The sequence below is a fragment of the Lactuca saligna genome, chromosome 5, assembly GCF_052625555.1.
Source record: "Lactuca saligna cultivar CGN05327 chromosome 5, ASM5262555v1, whole genome shotgun sequence".
NCBI classification, from domain to species: domain Eukaryota; kingdom Viridiplantae; phylum Streptophyta; class Magnoliopsida; order Asterales; family Asteraceae; genus Lactuca; species Lactuca saligna.
Window position 1 is genome coordinate 19139239 of NC_136421.1, and position 18608 is coordinate 19157846.

Here is an 18608-nt window from a genome sequence, read left to right on the forward strand (position 1 = left end):
GTTGTCTACTTTGTGTCGTAATTGCCCTATTACCTGATAAACATGTTTGTAACTGGTGATTCTCACTTAAATAGGAGGCCACGTGTTGGTAACCACAATGAGCGGGAAGAAGGATCAACCGCTTCCCCCCATTTATCCCGTATCACCCTCTGTTACTCTTAATGCATGCTAAACTAATTGTGAACCCTAATTTACTCACACCAAAAATTACTCTCAAATTTAAACGAATGCGACGTCACTGAACACCAAAATCAGTTGGAATTCTCAACGAAGGCGATGGATTTCTCAGATGATGTCTTCAAAGATGTCTTTGGTGGTTTGTACGAGCCATTCGCAGGCCTGAGTGAGATGGATTTCGAGCTGCATAGTATCTACATGGATCATGAATCTCAGAACGAATTTCTTTCTCCTCTAAACAAATGTAAGGATTCTTTTCTGAATGTACTTCTTAGTGATGATAATCTACGCAATTCTAGCATAGCTGATGAGGTTAGAGCACAAGTTTATCATGATGGTGACTGACAAAGTGATGGAGAGGTTGTTGAAGAAAGTGAGAAAGTGAAGAAAAATCACAAAATTCATGATCCAAATACAAGATGGGATCTTATGGAACCCAAGTTAGGTGACATGTTTGAGTCTACGACACAACTAAAGTTTTGTATTCAAAACTATGCAGTGGCAAACGGATATGGGCTATATTATGATAAATGTGACAGCACAAGGTTAGTAGTGAGATGTGGAAAGAAGGGTCAGGAAAAGGAGAAGGAAAATCAGTGTCCTTTTAGACTGTATGCAGGGTGGATGTACAATGATAAAACAGTTCAATTAAAAAGTTTGGTACAGACTCATGTATGTGGTAGAAAGTTCAAATTTGGAGCCATGGTTACCCCTGAATGGATAGGCAGGCATTACATTACTGAGATTGCCAACAAACCCAAGTTGAAACTTAGGGAGTTGATAGTTGATATCAAGAAGACGTACAAGTGTGTAGTATCCATTGGTCAAGTTCGTAGGGCTAGAGCATGGGCCAAAGAATTACTTGAAGGCAAACTGACAGAGAATTACGCTAGGATTTGGGATTATGCAAATGAGTTGAGAAGATCCAATCCAGGTTCATCATGATTTGTTGGTGTTTCTAGGACTTCTAACAATCAAGATGATAAGAACTATTTCCATAGATTCTACATAGGGTTCAAGGCATTGACTGAAGGATGGAAAAGAGGGTGTAGAAAAGTCATTGGGTTGGATGGATGTTTTCTCAAGGGTCACATAAAAGGTGAATTGTTGACAGTAATTGGAAGAGATGCCAATAACCAAGTGTACCCAATAGCTTGGGTTGTTGTGGATATTAGAAATAAAGATAATTGGACATGGTTTATTGAGCTTCTTAGGGATGATTTGGACATTGACAGGGCAATGGCTTGGTGATCATATCAGATCAGCACAAAGTAAGAACCATATTCTATTGTTTATTTCCTATAATATTATGCTTATGTTATGATTTTGTAACTTGTTATTATAGGGTTTAGTAGAAGCTGTTAGGGATGTAATGTCTAATGTTGAGCACAGGCAGTGTGCTAGGCACATTTATGCCAACTTTGGGAAAGCTTTTACTGGATTAGAGTTCAAGAAGCTGTTTTGGGGTGCATCAATGAGCTGTGTTGAATCTGATTATATGAGGTACATGGAAAGGATAAAGGGGTTGAGTCCATCTGCATACGAGTACCTGATGTCAAAACAACCCAAAACTTGGTGTATGGCTTATTTTGGTACAAGTTATGCATGTGAAGCTGTTGAAAACAGATTGTCTGAGTGTTTCAACTCGATTATAGTGGATGCTAGAAAAAAACCCTTAATCACCATGCTTGAAGAAATAAGGATATATGCAATGGATAAGTGTGCATACATGAATGAGGAAAGTGCTAAATGGACAAGTGCAATTTGTCCAGCTATCATAAGGAAAATGAAGTTGTTTGGGAAGAACATGAGGTATGATCTTACTTTTTTCCATTTCAGCTAGTTTGTTTCATCAACTCTTACATTACTTTAACTTTTACTTGTAGGTATTGGTATGTCTCTCATAGGCAAGATGAAGTCTTTGAAACAAGGTTGGGTACAGATAGTTACAAGGTTGATTTGGAGGCAAGGAGTTGTACTTGCAGGCTATGGGATTTGACTGGAATCCCATGTGTCCATGAAAATGCAACTATTAACTACATCCATCATGTCCTTGAAGAGTACATCAATGGGTATTTCACCAAAGAAAAGTTCCTCTAGGCTTACTCAACCAACATACAACCAGTCAATGGGAGTAGGGCTGACAAATATGTACCACAGAGAACCAACCAACATGTTACAAACCGAACCAATTAAATTGGTAGCCAAGTTGTTTGGTAGCCAATATGTTTGGCTGGTAATACCATGCCAATTAAGTAGTCTTGGTACGGTAACGGTATGAAATTTTGAATACCACGGTTGTACCGTACCAACTTATATATATATATATATATCAATTCATAAATACAAAGAAATATGAGTTCTCCTATCTTCATGTTTTAATTAGAATAACAAATAACAAGTCTTAGAATTACTAAACTAACACATTGATCGACAAATTTCTTGATACTTATTGTTTGATGTGCACGAGATCGGTGATACATACACTAAAACTTAAAAAGGAATACTAACTTCTCACTCATTGTATTTGTACTGTTACAATTTGTTTCTTCTAAAAACTTGCTAGGGGTGGACATCTTTTAATCCTTTTAGTGGTTTCCAAAAAAATTACTATTAGAAGTGAGAGAGGCAACGTCTAAATGTCCACAAATTCAACTTATATTCATGTATAGTACATATTAGTTAAAAAATTTGGTATATACCAAATACCAATATATACCAACCAAATTTGTTGGTAGCCAAATTAATTGGTACCAAGTACACTTGGTACGGTACTGGTAGCTAAAATCTTATACCATCTATACTTGGTACGGTACACTATTTGGAGAAAAAAAACTTGGTATCGTAGATGGGAGTAGTCTTTGGGAAAAAACATCTTACATTCAGCCTCTGCCTCCCATCACTATGAGAATGCCTGGTAGGCCTGCAACCAAAAGAAGGAGGAGTGTAATTGAGAAAGATAGCAAATTCTCATCCAATAACGTGAGTGTTGCAATGACTGTTAGATGTGGGAGATGTTTGTAGTATGGACACAACAAAAAGGGTTGCAAAAATGATCCAGTGTCTGTAGTTCCCAACCAACCTAAAAAGAAAGGAAGACCAAGAAAAGGTCAACAACATACTCAGTACCAACATCCTAATCAGGCACTTGGGCCATTTTCTCTAAGTGTTCCTAATCGTGAAGCAGGACCATCTGCTCTAATTGTCCCTAATCATGCAGTTGTTCCTAATCAATATCCTACTGATCAGGTTGAAGAAGAATCTATGCCTCCTTTAAGGAGAAAAACAAAGAGAGACAAAAATCTATATGTTCCCAATCAAGCATCGGGGTCTACTGGTAGGAGGAAAATGAGAATTAGAAGAGGAGGTATAAGTGACTTAAGAAGAAGGGGTGTCATTGAAGGTAATCAGGTTGAAAAATAAGTGAATGTCGCTATTGATGAAGAGGGTGTGAGTAGAGGAGGTATGAGTGTAGGTGCTGATCTTCATGTGGTACTTGATGATGTTGATATGGGGATAAATGGTATACTAGGTGATCAGGTTGAAGAAGAAGTTATGGAGAATAATATTGCGTTCAATGAGGGCAATGAGGATGATGATGTGGTAGAGAAGACTTACCTGACTGCTAATAACATAGATTCGTATCTAAAAGCAGGGTACACAATGGAGGAGCTAAGAAATATCCCAGAGTTAGAATTGGAAGACATCACTGCACCAGTTGAGCATCAGCTAGAAACCATGTTACTTTGGAATAGGTAGTTAGGTTGGTGGGGGTGTGGCGGGGAAGGTATAGATGGGCATACAAATCTCTTTTTGTTATAAATATTTTTGGTATATTTTGTAAATCCACCCACATACATTAGCGTATATGTTTGTGCTTTTTTTGGTCACATGTTTGTAATTCCACCATTTTCTAATTTAAATCAAGTCTATTTACATTTTGGTGCATACAATTTTTTTATTTGTTGTTGAATTGGTACCATATACACAAGCTATGCTATAAAGGTGCATACAATTTGTTATTGAATTGGCACCATATACACAAGCTATACATTTGTTGTTGAATTGGCACCATATACACAAGCTATACAGCTGCATATAAGAGCACAAATTGTCTCATTTTAATCATACTTTGTTGTTAAATTTCTCATATTAACAACATATTTTGTTTAATTTACCATTAAATACAGGTGTATATAAGACACTAAACCCAACTTCATTACCACAAAATGGGGTTTCAACACATACATACCATTGGAAGAGACTATTACAGACTTAATACCAATCTACCAACTACGTCTTGATGGATAACTACAATAAGACACACAAATATTGCCATTAGAAGTCCTGTAATCAAACACACTAGAACTATCAATGTGTCTCTGTTCTTGTTCTTATGCAGGTGCAGTTGGGACCTTGAGGCCGTGAGTTGGGACCTTGAAGGCATGCAATCCTCTTCATCGATCCACCTAAAGAACCCACATCCCCCGTCATCATCCCTATAATTTGGGCACCCTCAATACTTTATGCCATAGTTCTTAGGTGTGTGTGCGACCTGAATTGGGAAAAATTCGTCACACCCGCATATGTTCTCGCTAACCCTACCTGGTGAAGATCACACGGTGCTCGAATTCGATCGGGATGTTGTCATAAATTTCTTCCATGAAAATCTCGCTTCTTGAACCTTCAATTGAATTGGGAGCACACTTGAAGACGACGGGCCCCAATCTTGACTTTATGGTTAGGGTGACCGGTAGCACTCAATTAAATGAGCGAGTTTGCAGGTTAAAGGGCTACTGCGACACAACTTGGACAACTACCCAGTTTCTCTGGACCTAAATTGTGGCTAGGGGTTAAACCGAACATTTTAGACAAACTGGAGGTTTTTTATGCCATTTGGCCTATATAAAATAAGCATTAATCATATGGAAAAAACCCAAAATAATAGTAGTTTATTTAAGTAGAACATGATTTATAATAGGAAAAAATAAAAAGTTTATGTTAGATGAACCATTTAATTTTAAATTATGGAATAAAAGATAAAGTAGGTACTGTATAATGAAAACAAATTATAAGATTATTATAGAATAAATATTAAAAATAAAAAATTACGATACATCGTTAAGGTTTATGTATAAATCGTTAAGGCATTTGAAAAACTCCGTAAATCAATGTGTTTTTAATACTCCATGTGAGTCTTATTATCATACTATTTGACCAGGATGCCTATAACAACGTTCTTCAGGCGTTGGAAAGTCATGACGTTTGTCACCCCAGGCCTGTCGGCCTAACTGTAGCTAACAACTTAGGTGTGTGATTGTCAATCCCGTATAGATCTATATACAAGTATCACGCTCCCCCTACAAGGGATTATGGTATATAATACATGACTTAAAATGCATACTCGAAAGTACGTGAAATGTCTCACAAAACTTAGTATAAAACAGATTTACGTATGAAAATGTCCATTTGTTCTTGTGTATGGAAATATCTCTTTGACATAGTGTTTCTAGTATGTAAATGTTCATGATTTTCTCGTAAACTATACCTATTATATTTTTTCAAAGTGTGTGTTTCGTTCATATAGTAAACCCTAGTGTAATGCTCACTTGTTATGTAAAGTATAACATTTAAAGTGACATAAATGATCACGTATACTTAAAGTATAAATAAAGTGTTTGATTCGTATATATATATAAACATGCTTTATTTCCAAAAGACAATATGTTATTGAGAATATATATTGCATACGAAAGTTCTCATGTAGTAGTTATGAATCACATATGATTAGTAGATAAAAAGTTTATATAGTGAAGCTTTAGGTTACATACGATAATATATGTGTGTTTACTTGTATTCCCCCCCCCCCACCCTTTAAAAGTGTATAAAAAGCATTTATCAAACATTTAAAAGCGTAGTTTATAGGGGTATGAACTCACTTGATAGATCAAAGAAGGTGAGACGAAAACCGAGCAAAAAATTTACTTGAGAAAGCGGATTTTCTCGGGATTCTCGGGAGCGTAAACTTCCTTCGGGGCTTCGGGATATTACTTGCACGCAAAATGATGTAAAAACGCAAGAAAAAGGAGAGAAAATGAGCAATTTACCCGGAACCCTCGCATCCCTTTTATAGGGGTTGGGAACCGCCTCGGTACGCTGGGCGTACGAGGTTATGCGGAGCGTACCCGTGCGTCATGCGTGACCGCATCCTCGACTCATGGACTTTGGACGGGACAAGACATAAGGGAGTAGAGGGGCGACGTGGACGTTCCGAGGCCTAGTCCTCAAGTACGTTGGGCGTAGGAAGGTACGTTGGGCGTAACTCGGATTGGCCCGGTGACTCCTCTTTCGGATAATACCAAATTTTTATTTAAATTTATATTTTAATTATTTAGTAAACTTCAAAAATTCATATATTCTTCATACGAACTCCGTTTTCCACGTTCTTTATATCCACGCGTAGGTGAGACTACGCTCTACAACTTTCGTTTAGACTCCGTCAACAAATTTTGAAATTATTTTTATTATTTATTTTTAAAAGGTCGGGGTAAGAAAAGTTCATTAGAAATCCATAACTTCTTTATCCGATGTCTATTTTTTCCAGACTTTTTACCGTTAAAATACCATTGTCGAGACCTTCAATTCTCATTTAGGTCATTCCGGCCAAAAGTCGCTCGCTCTCTGTTTCGAGTTTTTAGCTGTCTACCGCTATACCGAACTTGGAAAAATCATAACTTCCTCATACGAAGTCATATTTGGACGTTCTTTTTATGTACGCTTATGGTTTAATGATATCTAACATACTAGGTAACCAAATGGAGACTTTTGTACATTTTATTTTCAAAGTTAATTTTATTATTTTCAAAAGTGGTTACAATACTTGGCTTTTTAGGTCATTACATAGAATTGAAATATCGGGTTGTCACAAACCTCCATAACTTCTTTTTGTCCTTTAGCCCTATATTTGCAAGGGAGAGTGAGTATTGGGCCCAAAGGTGATTTTGATGGCCATTTTAGTGGATTTTCAAGAATAAGAATGTGGTATCCAAACATTGAACGTGGGAAGAGCTTGTGGATTATGCATCTAGAGTATCTTGGAGAGCCTTTGAAGGTAAAAAATCTTACATATTGCTAATCCTTTTTGTTAGTTTAGTTAGGGTTTTGTAGAGGTCCACTTTTAAGTCCATAAATCCTCTCTTATGAGTTTGAGCAACTCCAAAAGGTTAGGAAGGTTAGATCTGAGGTTCTTTAGCTTGGTTATAACATAAAAATGCTAACTTGATGACTTCTATGGCTCCATGAACGAGCTAAGATCTTATGAAAAGTCTTAATTGTCAGACCCCCGAACCAGACGGCGGAAACGTCCGAGGGCTCTTGTGACTTAATTGAATACCATCACAATGATTATACATGAATCATAACATCATTCATCACCATGCATTGAAATGTTACAACTGATATTGTTTACATTCAGTACATTGTTTTAAACATTACAATTCCACAACATAAACCGTTTGATCATTAATCTAAGCAAAACACCATGACATAACTTGATACATATTCTTCTGTTTACCTGTTACCTGAGAATACAAGTTATTTTGAAAATGGTCAACATATGAAATGTTGGTGAGTTCATAAGTAATGTTATGGAAAAATGATTTTTTGTGAAGATTGCAAACCCAGAAAATCCGATATTTTCTGAAAAGAGTATTTGTAAAAAAAAGTGTGAAGATCCGTAAATATGCTTATCGATTTTGAAAACATGAATAATTGTTGAACTTTGTATACATCACATAGGTTAAAACGTTGAACTCCCCGGGAAAACCCGATGTTGTCCCAATGCGTAAATTACATGACTGGTTTATTGTTATACCGATACGACAATTGTTTTTATTACCCAGGTGACATTGGATTAATTAAGGGTTGTGAGTTGTTACAATCACGCATTATTGAAAATGACTAGTTTATAACTACAAATTATGAACGATCCTTGAGGCGTCATCCATACTACTCACATAATCCAACCACCCTGACTTCTCTTGTTTAACGTCACGAATCTGCTTACTCGGTTTCTCATAGCCCCACAACCGAGGAGAAAGGAGGGTAAGAAGCCTCATTTATTTCCATAAGTCATTCAAGGCTATCGGGAATGCGAAATGCACTTGGCCCGACTCGCATTTGACTTCTCGACTTCGCTAGCAATACTAATGGGCCCTTGGGGCCCAACAACATGATAGAGCTATTGAAAGTCCTCTTACATGGAATTAGGTCATAGAAGGCCCATTAACATGTAAGCGCGTCCCCTTCAGGCCCAAAGATCATGCTATTGGCTAGCAAGGCCCAACAAGCACGATTTGAAACTTTCAAGCCCAAAGATTGAATATTGACTCCTCGTAGTTATCACGTGTTTATTGAAGTACTATGGTTTATTGAATTTTATTTTGTTTTTGATTCGAGACCGAATCAATTCATTTGGTAACGATATTAGTTGTTGAATGTGTATTCGTTATTACGTTTTGCCGGTAGTCATGGATCTCGTATTTTGTCTTAAGGGATTTGTTTGTTTAAAAGTAAGATTTTTATCTTTTTACAACCCTTTTTTTTATAAAGTTAACACTTTTAATCCTTTATATAAACGAATTTCCATTTTAGTCCTTAAACCATTTTTCTTGACACTTTAGTATCATAACATGTTTAGAAGATGTTTTTAGCCCAAATTTGTTTTGTAAATAGCTTAAGTCCTTCCAAAATGAAGTTTCTCGGTTAGAACCCTCAATTTTGCAACTTTGTCAATTTTGGCCCAAAATATATTTTTTTTACATTTTTTATCCTTTTTGAATTTGAAAATCATTTTTGACCTTTGAAATGGTTTTAATACACTTTAAACCCCCTATTTTACAGAAAACTTCCTTTTCAGCCCCTCCATCTTAGAAATCTCACAATTTGGGCTCATTGGGCCGAAAAGCCCAAATTTAGCCCATTAAATTCAAAATTTACATTTTAAGCCCCTCAAAAATGTTGATGTTCAGAAAAATTGTTATAGAAACTGTTTGGACCCTTTTGAACCTCCATAAAATTATAATTTGTCGGTTTGGGCCCTTAGTTTTGTATTTTTGACAATTTAAGCCCAAAAATGGGTTTTATGTCCAAATATGTTCATCCTAACCAAATGAACTATTTTTCTTGACTTGATTAGTGTAAAATGGTTTAGGTTAGGTTTATTTCCCTTCCCATGTTTTAGATCTCGGTTTCACACACTTGTTGAATAACATATTCATCACAAACACAAGATATCACACACATACATGCATCAAATCACACATAGCATACATTTACACACAGATCTACACATTTACTTGTATTCTCCCCCATAAAAACTCATAAAAACCGAAAAGAAGGGGTACGAAACTCACCTTGTGGTTTGGATTTGGTTTTGATGAAGATTTGAGAGAAGATTTCGGCCCTAGCAACATTTTGAGGAAGTTTTCGAACTTAGATGATTCTAGGGAGTTAGATCATGAATTTGCTTGAGTTAAGATGAGATGTTTGATAAACTAAGAGTCTAGATCATAAATCTAAATATAAACTTACCTTGGATGATGATTTTTGTGGAAAGTCTCTTTGAAAAGCTCTTGATTCTCGAAAATTTGATGAAGAAAGGTGAGAATGTTCTTTGAGAAAGTTTGTTTAATAAAAATTGGATGAAGTGTGTATGTTTGGGAGCTCTCAGCCGAGAATCAAGAAGAAGAGATAGAGAGTTGAGATGACTAACTTAGATGCATGTTGGTCCATGCATGGAGGTATGTGATGTATAAATGAGGTGGCAATCTCACAAGTCAACTCTTCATTCTTTGGGTTGGGCTCGGGCCGAGATTTGAAGAGGGAAAAAGAAAAGGATTGGGCCTTGTATGCTTAAGCCTATTTCATGGTTATGTTAAGTGATGTTTGGTTCAAATAAATATAAATGTGATTTTTATGACCTATTAGGGCTAAATTAGGTTAATTATGGCCCAATATGGTTCATTTAAATAATTTATTTCATTCTAGGCCCAATATGGCCCAAAATATTGAAATAAATGGAAGTGGGTCCAATTAGATCCCATTTAAGAGTTCTAAGCCCAAGATAGTCAAATTGGAAGCTTATTGGTCCATTGGGCCAAATAAGGAAGTCCTAGTTCAAAATGGACTTAAACAAGAACTTCTAGGGTTTCTAATTGCTTGTTGACTATTTGCAATGCTTGTATGAGGTGTTTGATTGAAATTCTGTTGTCATAGAGTAAGCATCATGCATGCTTTCATGTTTTTGATTCATAGTTGACATAAGTGTTGTAGTTACAAGACACAAAATTTTCTAGTTGTGACATCATCCCCTCGTTAGAGGGAATTTCGTCCCGAAATTCTTTTGAAAGCTAGATCTGAGAATTCTAGAATAGATGAGGGTACTTTTGCTTCATTTGGTCTTCGCGTTCCCACGTGAATTATGGCCCACGCTTCGCGTTCCACCGTACTTTCACGATCGGGATGCGACTTTGCTTAGTACGCTTCACATCCTTGTCCATGATTTCGACTGGTTCTTCCACGAACATGAGATTCTCATTGATTTCAAGGGGAATGACGAGAGTTTCATCTGATAGGCACTTCTTTAGATTAGAAACATGGAACACGGGGTGTACACTGCTTAGCTCAGCGGGTAGCTGCAGTTTGTACGCCACTGGACCTATTCGGGCAATGATCTCGAAAGGTCCAATGTATCGTGGGTTCAGTTTTCCCCGTTTTCTGAAACGAATGACCCCTTTCCAGGGTGAAACTTTTAACAGTACTCGATCCCCGACCTGAAACTCTAAGGGCTTTTGTTGTTTATCAACATATCTCTTTTGTCGGTCGCGCGAGGCTTGTAGTCGAGCTCTGATTTGAACTATCTTTTCTGTTGTTTCACGTATGATCTCTGGTCCCGTTAACGCCTTGTACGATGCTATTTCCTTTGCTAGCTGGGTGTCGCCCACCTCAACCCAACACAACGGTGATCTACACTTACGTCCATATAGCGCTTCGAAAGGGGAGACCTTGATGCCTGAATGATAACTGTTGTTATATGAGAACTCAACCAAGGGTAAGTGGGTATCCCAAGACTTCCCAAAGTTTATCACACATGCGCAAAGCATGTCTTCGAGCGTCTGGATGGTTCGTTCGCTTTGACCATCCGTTTGTGGGTGATAAGTGGTGCTCATGTCGAGATGGGTTCCAAGTGCTTTCTGAAGTGATTGCCAAAAACATGAAGTGAACCTACTGTCTCTATATGAGATGATAAACACTGGTACTCCGTGAAGCCTCACGATTTCTCGGATGTATATTCGTGTCAGTCTCTCCATCTTGTAGGATTCTTTTATTGGTAGGAAATGGGCGGATTTCGTCAGTCGGTCAACTATTACCCATATAGTGTCTAATCCATCTGACGTCTTGGGTAGCTTGGTCACAAAGTCCATAGAAATCCCTTCTCATTTCCACCCGGGGATTACTAGTTGCTATAATAACCCTGAGGGCTTCTGGTATTCCACCTTTACTTTGGCGCAAGTAAGGCACTTGCTGACATATGTGGCAATTTCTGCCTTCATGTTAGGCCACCAATAATGTTGTTTAATATCCAAGTACATTTTTTCCGAACCTGGATGGATGGAGTATCGCGTCTTGTGAGCTTCATTCATGACTACCTCCCTAAATCCTCCAAGTTTAGGGACCCAAACATGGTTCATGAAATAGTATACTCCATCCTCTTTTACCTCTAGATTCTTCTCCATTCCGCGTAATGCTTCGCTTGCTCTGTTTTCCGCCTTCATGGCATCTGACTGGGCTACCCTGATCTGAGTGGTTAGGTGAGATTGGATGGTTATTGAGAGAGTTTTCACACGATGATTAAAGTACTCTTTCCGGCTCAAGGCATCGACTACCACATTAGCCTTGCCTGGGTGGTACTTGATTTCACACTCATAATCGTTTAATAGTTCAACCCATCTTCTTTGTCTCATATTCAACTCTTTTTGATTCAGGATGTGTTGGAGACTCTTGTGGTCCGTGAAGATGGTGCACTTCGTACCATAGAGGTAATGCCTCCAAATCTTCATAGCGAAGACCACTACTCCCAATTCCAGATCGTGGGTTGTATAGTTCACTTCGTGTGTCTTTAGTTGGCGGGAGGCGTAAGCTATCACCTTTCCGCACTGCATGCGAACGCAACCTAAACCCTGATTTGACGCGTCGAGTAGACCACGAAATCTTCCGTTCCTTCTGGTAGAGATAGTACCGGGGCACTGCAGAGTGCTTGCTTCAGAGTTCGGAATGTAACTTCTTGTTTGTCCGTCCATTTGAATGGTACGCCCTTTTGTGTAAGCGAGGTAAGTGGCTTGGCGATCTTAGAGAAGTTCTGAATGAACCTCCTATAGTAGCCTGCTAGGCCTAAGAATTGGCGAATTTCTGTGGGTGTCATCGGAACTGCCCATCCTTCAACGGCTTTGACCTTAGAAGGATCCACATGTATTCCTTCCCGACTAACAACATGACCTAAGAAGTTCACGCTACGAAGCCAAAACTCACACTTGGAGAGTTTTGCGTATAGCTTCTTCGTCCGCAACGTTTCCAGGATTTGTCGGAGATGTTGGCCATGCTCTTCTTCGCTTCGGGAATAGAGTAGAATGCCGTCAATGAAAACGATAACAAAGTTGTCGAGGAATGGTCGATAGATTCGGTTCATTAGGTCCATAAATGCGTCAGGGGCATTCGTTAGACCGAACGACATTACGACAAATTCATAATGTCCGTAACGAGTTCGGAAAACGGTTTTGGGTATATCCTCTTCCCGGACCTTGAGTGTATATATATATATATATATATATATATATATATATATATATATATATATATATATGTATATATTCTTATTCGGTTTAATCGGCTAAACCGAATATCAAAATATAAAATATAAAACTGAACCAATGTAAACCAAAACCGACTAAATAGATCGGATGATGGATTTGATTTCAATCTTGATCAATACCCTTGTCCAAGCCTAGATAAGGACAACAAATATGGGAAGTTACTATAATTTATAGGAAGTTATATGCCAAAAACTAAATCAATGGTCTTGTCAAAATAAGGTAAAAAAGCGAGCAACTTCAAGGCAGCGTGAGTTGCTTTCTTCCTTTAACCATTATAGAATTACATGTCCAATTGGTTTATGTGAATTTTTATGAAAGTTGTTTTTAGGATGGCTGGTGTGTGTGTGTGTGAGAGAGAGAGAGAGAGAGAGAGAGAGAGAGAGAGAGAGAGAGAGAGAGAGAGAGAGAGAGAGAGAGAGAGAGAGAGCCCATCATATATGCAAAAGAAGAAGAAACTTCGTTTTATCCAAAATTAGGAGTCATGTATTTATTAGGTTAAAAATAAGAACATTATTGTTGTTTTATATCAAGAAGTTATAGATAAATGTTAAGAATTTAGTTGAAAATGACATCTTAACAACTTCTTAGTAACGGTGGCAAAAACTAATTTTAAATACCAAACACACATTTTGGATTATAACCGTGGCAAAAAACTAATAAGTTACTAATTCATTTTAAAACTCAATTCAAAACACTTCCTAGGTTCATGTTTTCATCGCTTTTAGTGGCAGTATAAGCCAAACTTGTAGAATATATGGTGACGATCATAGTTATGATACGTTACACTTTGAATGTTGCCTTGTTTAATGTCTGTAGACAACTCATATTTAAGGCCGGTTTGTAAGATCTACTATGCAATAAACAATGAATTTACTATGCTATTAATTATACACGGATCTACAAGGTCACATACAAAGAATATTAAAATATATGAAAATAAATAATGGGATACTTGCAAGTGATATATTTCTTATTTACCAAAAAAACTAATAAATAAATAACTGGTTTTATTAAATAAAGCAAACTAAATAAATTAAAGAGTTCTTTTTAGCATTTAAATAAAATAGATTATTTAACCAATCAATTATTTTAATAAGTTATATTCCTTTCCCTCTTATATTTGGCCACATTCTTGCGGTTTTTCTGATAGTTAGCCACGCCACCAGAAAAAATGAAAATTTGTTAGGTTTTTCAAGTGTTGCCTTAAAAAAAATATTATTTCGTTTACATATTTTATGAACATATTGTAAAAGAAACACTAAACATTGTCATTGTCTGATATTAAGTTTCTATTTTTGACCACTGAAATAATTAACTCCATAAAAAATACAGCTTGTCGCATTAAGACTGTGTTTGCCACGCCACAGCTAGCTGATAAGCTAATTTATTTTTTAAGTTTTTTTATATTGTCGTGTTTAGTAAGCCAAAAAATAGCTTATAAGCTAGCTTTTTGAAAAACTATTTAGACTAGCTTTTTAGGAGTTTTTTTTTTAAATTTTCCAAATACACCCCTTAATTAATTATAGAAATACATATTCTTACATGTCCTTTTATGTAATTTTATATATTTCAGCTAGCTTTTCAGCTAGTTTTACCAAACATTATTTTTTACCAGCTAGCTTTTCAGCTATCAACTAGTTTTTTATTTAACAACTAGTTTTTCAGCTAATAGCTAGCTTTTCAGCTAGTCCGCCAAACATAGCTAATGGTTGAAAATTTAAATTATGTATTAATGATAAAAATACTTAGCATTCTTTTGCAATTAACCCCTTATAATTTGTTAAAATTTACTAATTCTCACAAACAATGCCTTCTAGTCAATATCACAAAAACAATAATCCCCCAAGAACCATGTTCAATCAGAAACTCCAAAACTGTTGTTGTCTTAAACTATCACCAATTCTCTTCTTAAATCATACATCATTCCAAATCAACCCTTTGGCCTTTTGATTTCTTTGATTTTCGACCCTTTACTTTTTTCAGCTTTTCATGTTCAACAGAAAGCAATCCTTCCTCGTAGTTGTCTACATTCTTTGCTTTTTTGGACTTTTTCTTTTCTTTTGAACGTGGCCCTTCATCAACATCATCATCTTCATTCTGTGATTTTTTCGACTTTTTTCGTTTAACAGAATGTGATTCATCATCATCAACATCGCGTGATTTGGATTTCTTCTTTTTCCGTTTAACAACATTGCGTGATTTGGACTCCTCATCTCTTTCTATTAGCTCATCCTCTTCTTTTGGTTCACTTGGAGGCACAGAAGCTGCTGCAACTTCTGTTCACACAGATTGACAATCAAAATGTGTCAGCTATCTATTTTTTCCCTAATGGGGATGACAAGGGCATTCACGTCTTTTGCTTTAGTACAACATGTTTTCACTTGTCCTAAGTAACAAACACGGTTTAAAAAGGGCAAGAGGACAATCAATTACTAACCTTCATCATTAAAATGAGAATCAAAGACGACATTTGTGAGATGCTGCTTTAAGAAAACCTGCATTCATTCTCCAACAACTTAGAACACAATTAAAAATAGTAGTTACAAATACAATTTCCTTTTTTTAAAGGAAATCTTTTACAAATCCATCCATCTTCAAACTATAATTAAATCCAAAAAATTCAAAATGTTTAATATGAAAATCTTTACATACCGCAGAGAGTAGCTGCCTTGATTTTATATCCCATATGCGCAAATAGCTGTCAAGTCCTACAATACCATCAAATTTTGTAAAAAGGTTAGGACTAAATGTCAAAATGGAGAAAACCTCTTTTCACTGACTTTTTTCTATTAGGTGCTTTTTGTATTAGTAATTTAAAAAGAAATATGAAGGGCTTGAAAGAAAAAAAAAAACTCACCACAAGAAGCTATCATTGGGAGATCAGGATGCCTGGCTATTGATCTGATGCTTCCGGAACATTTCCCCAAAAAGCATCCCAATAGTTTCCCTTCAGTAAAAAATTACTAACTTGAAATTAAATCGCATTAAACAAATGTCAACATTCGTTTCTTGGTCATGTCAAGAAAAAAAAAAAATAACATACATTTTTCTGGACGGGGCAGTAAATTGACGAAATTGCCCTTGTCTAAGAGAAATATTTTAGAATTGTGTACCTGTGCGTATGTCAACAGATGCAAGATCACCAGATCCATTCCCAATGTAAATTGTATTGCCATCTTGATCTTCAGTGATTGCTTTAATTGGTGTCTCACGAAAATCAAATGACATCACAGGTCTTCTTTGAGCAGCCATATCATACAAACGTACCTAAAAATACTATTTTATTTAGACCTCTATTTAACATATTCATGTTATTTCAATTTTCAACATATAAATAATAATAATGAACAAATGAATATTATATGCTTTCTTTAAAAAAAAGGACCTGATGGCTGTTGGTGCCCCCCACAAACTTGCGGTGATCATCTTTGCATAAAAACGTGGCTGAAGTAAACCAGGTTGGTGTAAATATCCCAAGGCTGTTTTTAGGAGGCTGCAGGGGTAAATAAGGAAAATCACATGGTGGACAAATTGATAGAGAAGGCCTTAGCCTATATAACTTAAACATGCCAAAAAGAAGAACAGATTGGCTTACTGATTTTGCTGTCCAGATTTTCGTATGTGTTGCAAGATCCCATATATTAACTTCTACTCCTTTCCTGATATACAGAAAATTTGTCAATTGTTTTATATCAGTATTTGAAAGCTAATATATGAAGAATAAAATATATAAAAAGAAAAAGAAAAACTAACCCTCCAAATAAGGCATAGTTTTCATTATCATCCACTTTACAACATAAGACATTACCAGCTGCACACACATTCCATGTGACTTGAGTGTCGTCACTAGTGGAGTCTCCTGGTGATTTTGGTATTGTAAAAGATCTCAGGGTTGAAAGCCCTTTTGTTGTGCATGTAAGCAAGGTGCATGACCTAATTTAAAACACAAGAGATTATATAAATGATCAAATTGTTACTTGCATATGAATTTGATATCATAATTAAATGGGAAAAGAAGTAATGATCTTGACAGATACCTGGATGATGATTCAGATGTTTGCTTTTTGAACAAATGCAACCCAACAATATTATCTTCTTGAGACTGGACATCAGCCTGGTTGCCACTAGGAAGTGAAACTCGAAGATCACCATTGATGGAGCTAATCAACTCGATCTGTTTGGCAGGGAAAAGTAAATATTAGAGAGGCAACAAACAATGGAAGTGCTTAAACAAGCATGGATGAACTGATGGATAAACCTTACCACACCACTTTTCCTTGCAACAGCTAACAACTGCAAAATGTTGCAAAAAAATATAGGATTAAAAGCTGTAAATAGCAGTTTTCAAATGAAAAATCATTACATTCGATGTCTAATATACACAAGTGTCTAAAATTTTGAAATGAAGTATCATATGGTGGAATCTAGAACATACAGGGTCGATTTTACGGTCATTAGTAGAAGCAGCAAGCACGCATCGAGAGGATTCCGGTTGCCCCCATCTCTCGACCACCTTAGGAACTCCTCCTAGCTTACTTCGTGCTTCAGTGACTACAATCATAAAATACACCAAAAACTATGTGAACAATTCATGATTTGATAAATGCTTAGCAATACAGGAAGATAAAACTCAAACGCAAATAAGCTAATATCGTTGAAGTAAACCTTTGATGAGACCGAGAACATCGAAAGTTAGGGCGCGAAGTGGAGGACAGCCAGCAGATTCTACTGTGGTTGTTCGTGGCATTTTTCCACCTCTGAATTACAGCTTAGCTAATGATGAAGTACAGAAGAATACTTCACTAGGTGATGAGTATTTACAGAAGGAAAGAGAGGTGAAGGGAAGACGAGAACTTACGTTACTGCAAATGGAGAAGGTGGTGGCGGTAGCGGTAGCGGAGCTGACGACGGCAGCCGCGGAATAGGTTTGTTTTCCGTTAACACGTTGCTTGAGTAGATGAAATACGCGAAAAACCCTTTGGGCTATATGGTACATTTAGCACAAATGATGTAACAGACCCAGTCAATTAGGCCCAACTAAAAACAACACCCAAGTCCAATTGTAATCCTAATTCTAATAAATAAGTAGAACTCTGCCACGTGTCAATCTATAAGACCTCCAAAATAGAGTTTTCCCGCTCATTTTATTCATCTATATTTACGTAAATGCCATACAAACCAAATTCAATAATTCCGGAAAAATCTGCAAACAAATATGTTAATTAATATTCAGATTCGAAAAACCCGATTAATTTTGAAAGTTTGTTTATTTTGATTGCAAATTAAATCCCTAAAAATCTGCAATATTATTCTTTGCAAACGTAATTTTCTTGATTCTTATTGATTCATAAAAACTTTTCAAACGTAAATACCATTCATACGGTTCTTTTCTTTTTACCATTATGCTCCATAGAAATTCTGCTTCATAGTAATCTTTGCAAAATTATTCTTCTTTATTCTTCTTGATTCTGCAACGCTTAAAAAATCAAATATCAGGTTAGT

At 36.4% G+C, this 18608-nt stretch overlaps 2 protein-coding genes across 2 annotated transcripts; one reads left to right on the plus strand and one right to left on the minus strand.

Moving 5' to 3' along the window:
- The first annotated feature begins 276 nt into the window (after positions 1–276).
- LOC145045105 (uncharacterized) lies at positions 277–2277 on the plus strand. Its single transcript, XM_078993449.1, has 5 exons — positions 277–514; positions 677–1111; positions 1190–1413; positions 1523–1989; positions 2064–2277. Exons 1-5 carry the CDS (start codon positions 277–279, stop codon positions 2275–2277), a joined length of 1578 nt encoding a protein of 525 aa, XP_078849575.1.
- Positions 2278–14882: 12605 nt separating this feature from the next.
- On the minus strand, positions 14883–18081 carry LOC144998670 (Transducin/WD40 repeat-like superfamily protein). The gene is made up of 13 exons (XM_078958400.1): positions 17965–18081; positions 17772–17879; positions 17542–17657; positions 17370–17399; positions 17144–17280; positions 16860–17039; positions 16702–16765; positions 16492–16599; positions 16220–16373; positions 15964–16053; positions 15759–15814; positions 15544–15601; positions 14883–15382 (listed from the first exon to the last, which is right to left on the minus strand). The coding sequence occupies exons 2-13, from the start codon at positions 17851–17853 to the stop codon at positions 15027–15029; spliced, it is 1431 nt and encodes a 476-aa protein (XP_078814526.1). The 5' UTR covers positions 17854–17879; positions 17965–18081; the 3' UTR covers positions 14883–15026.
- Positions 18082–18608: the final 527 nt, after the last annotated feature.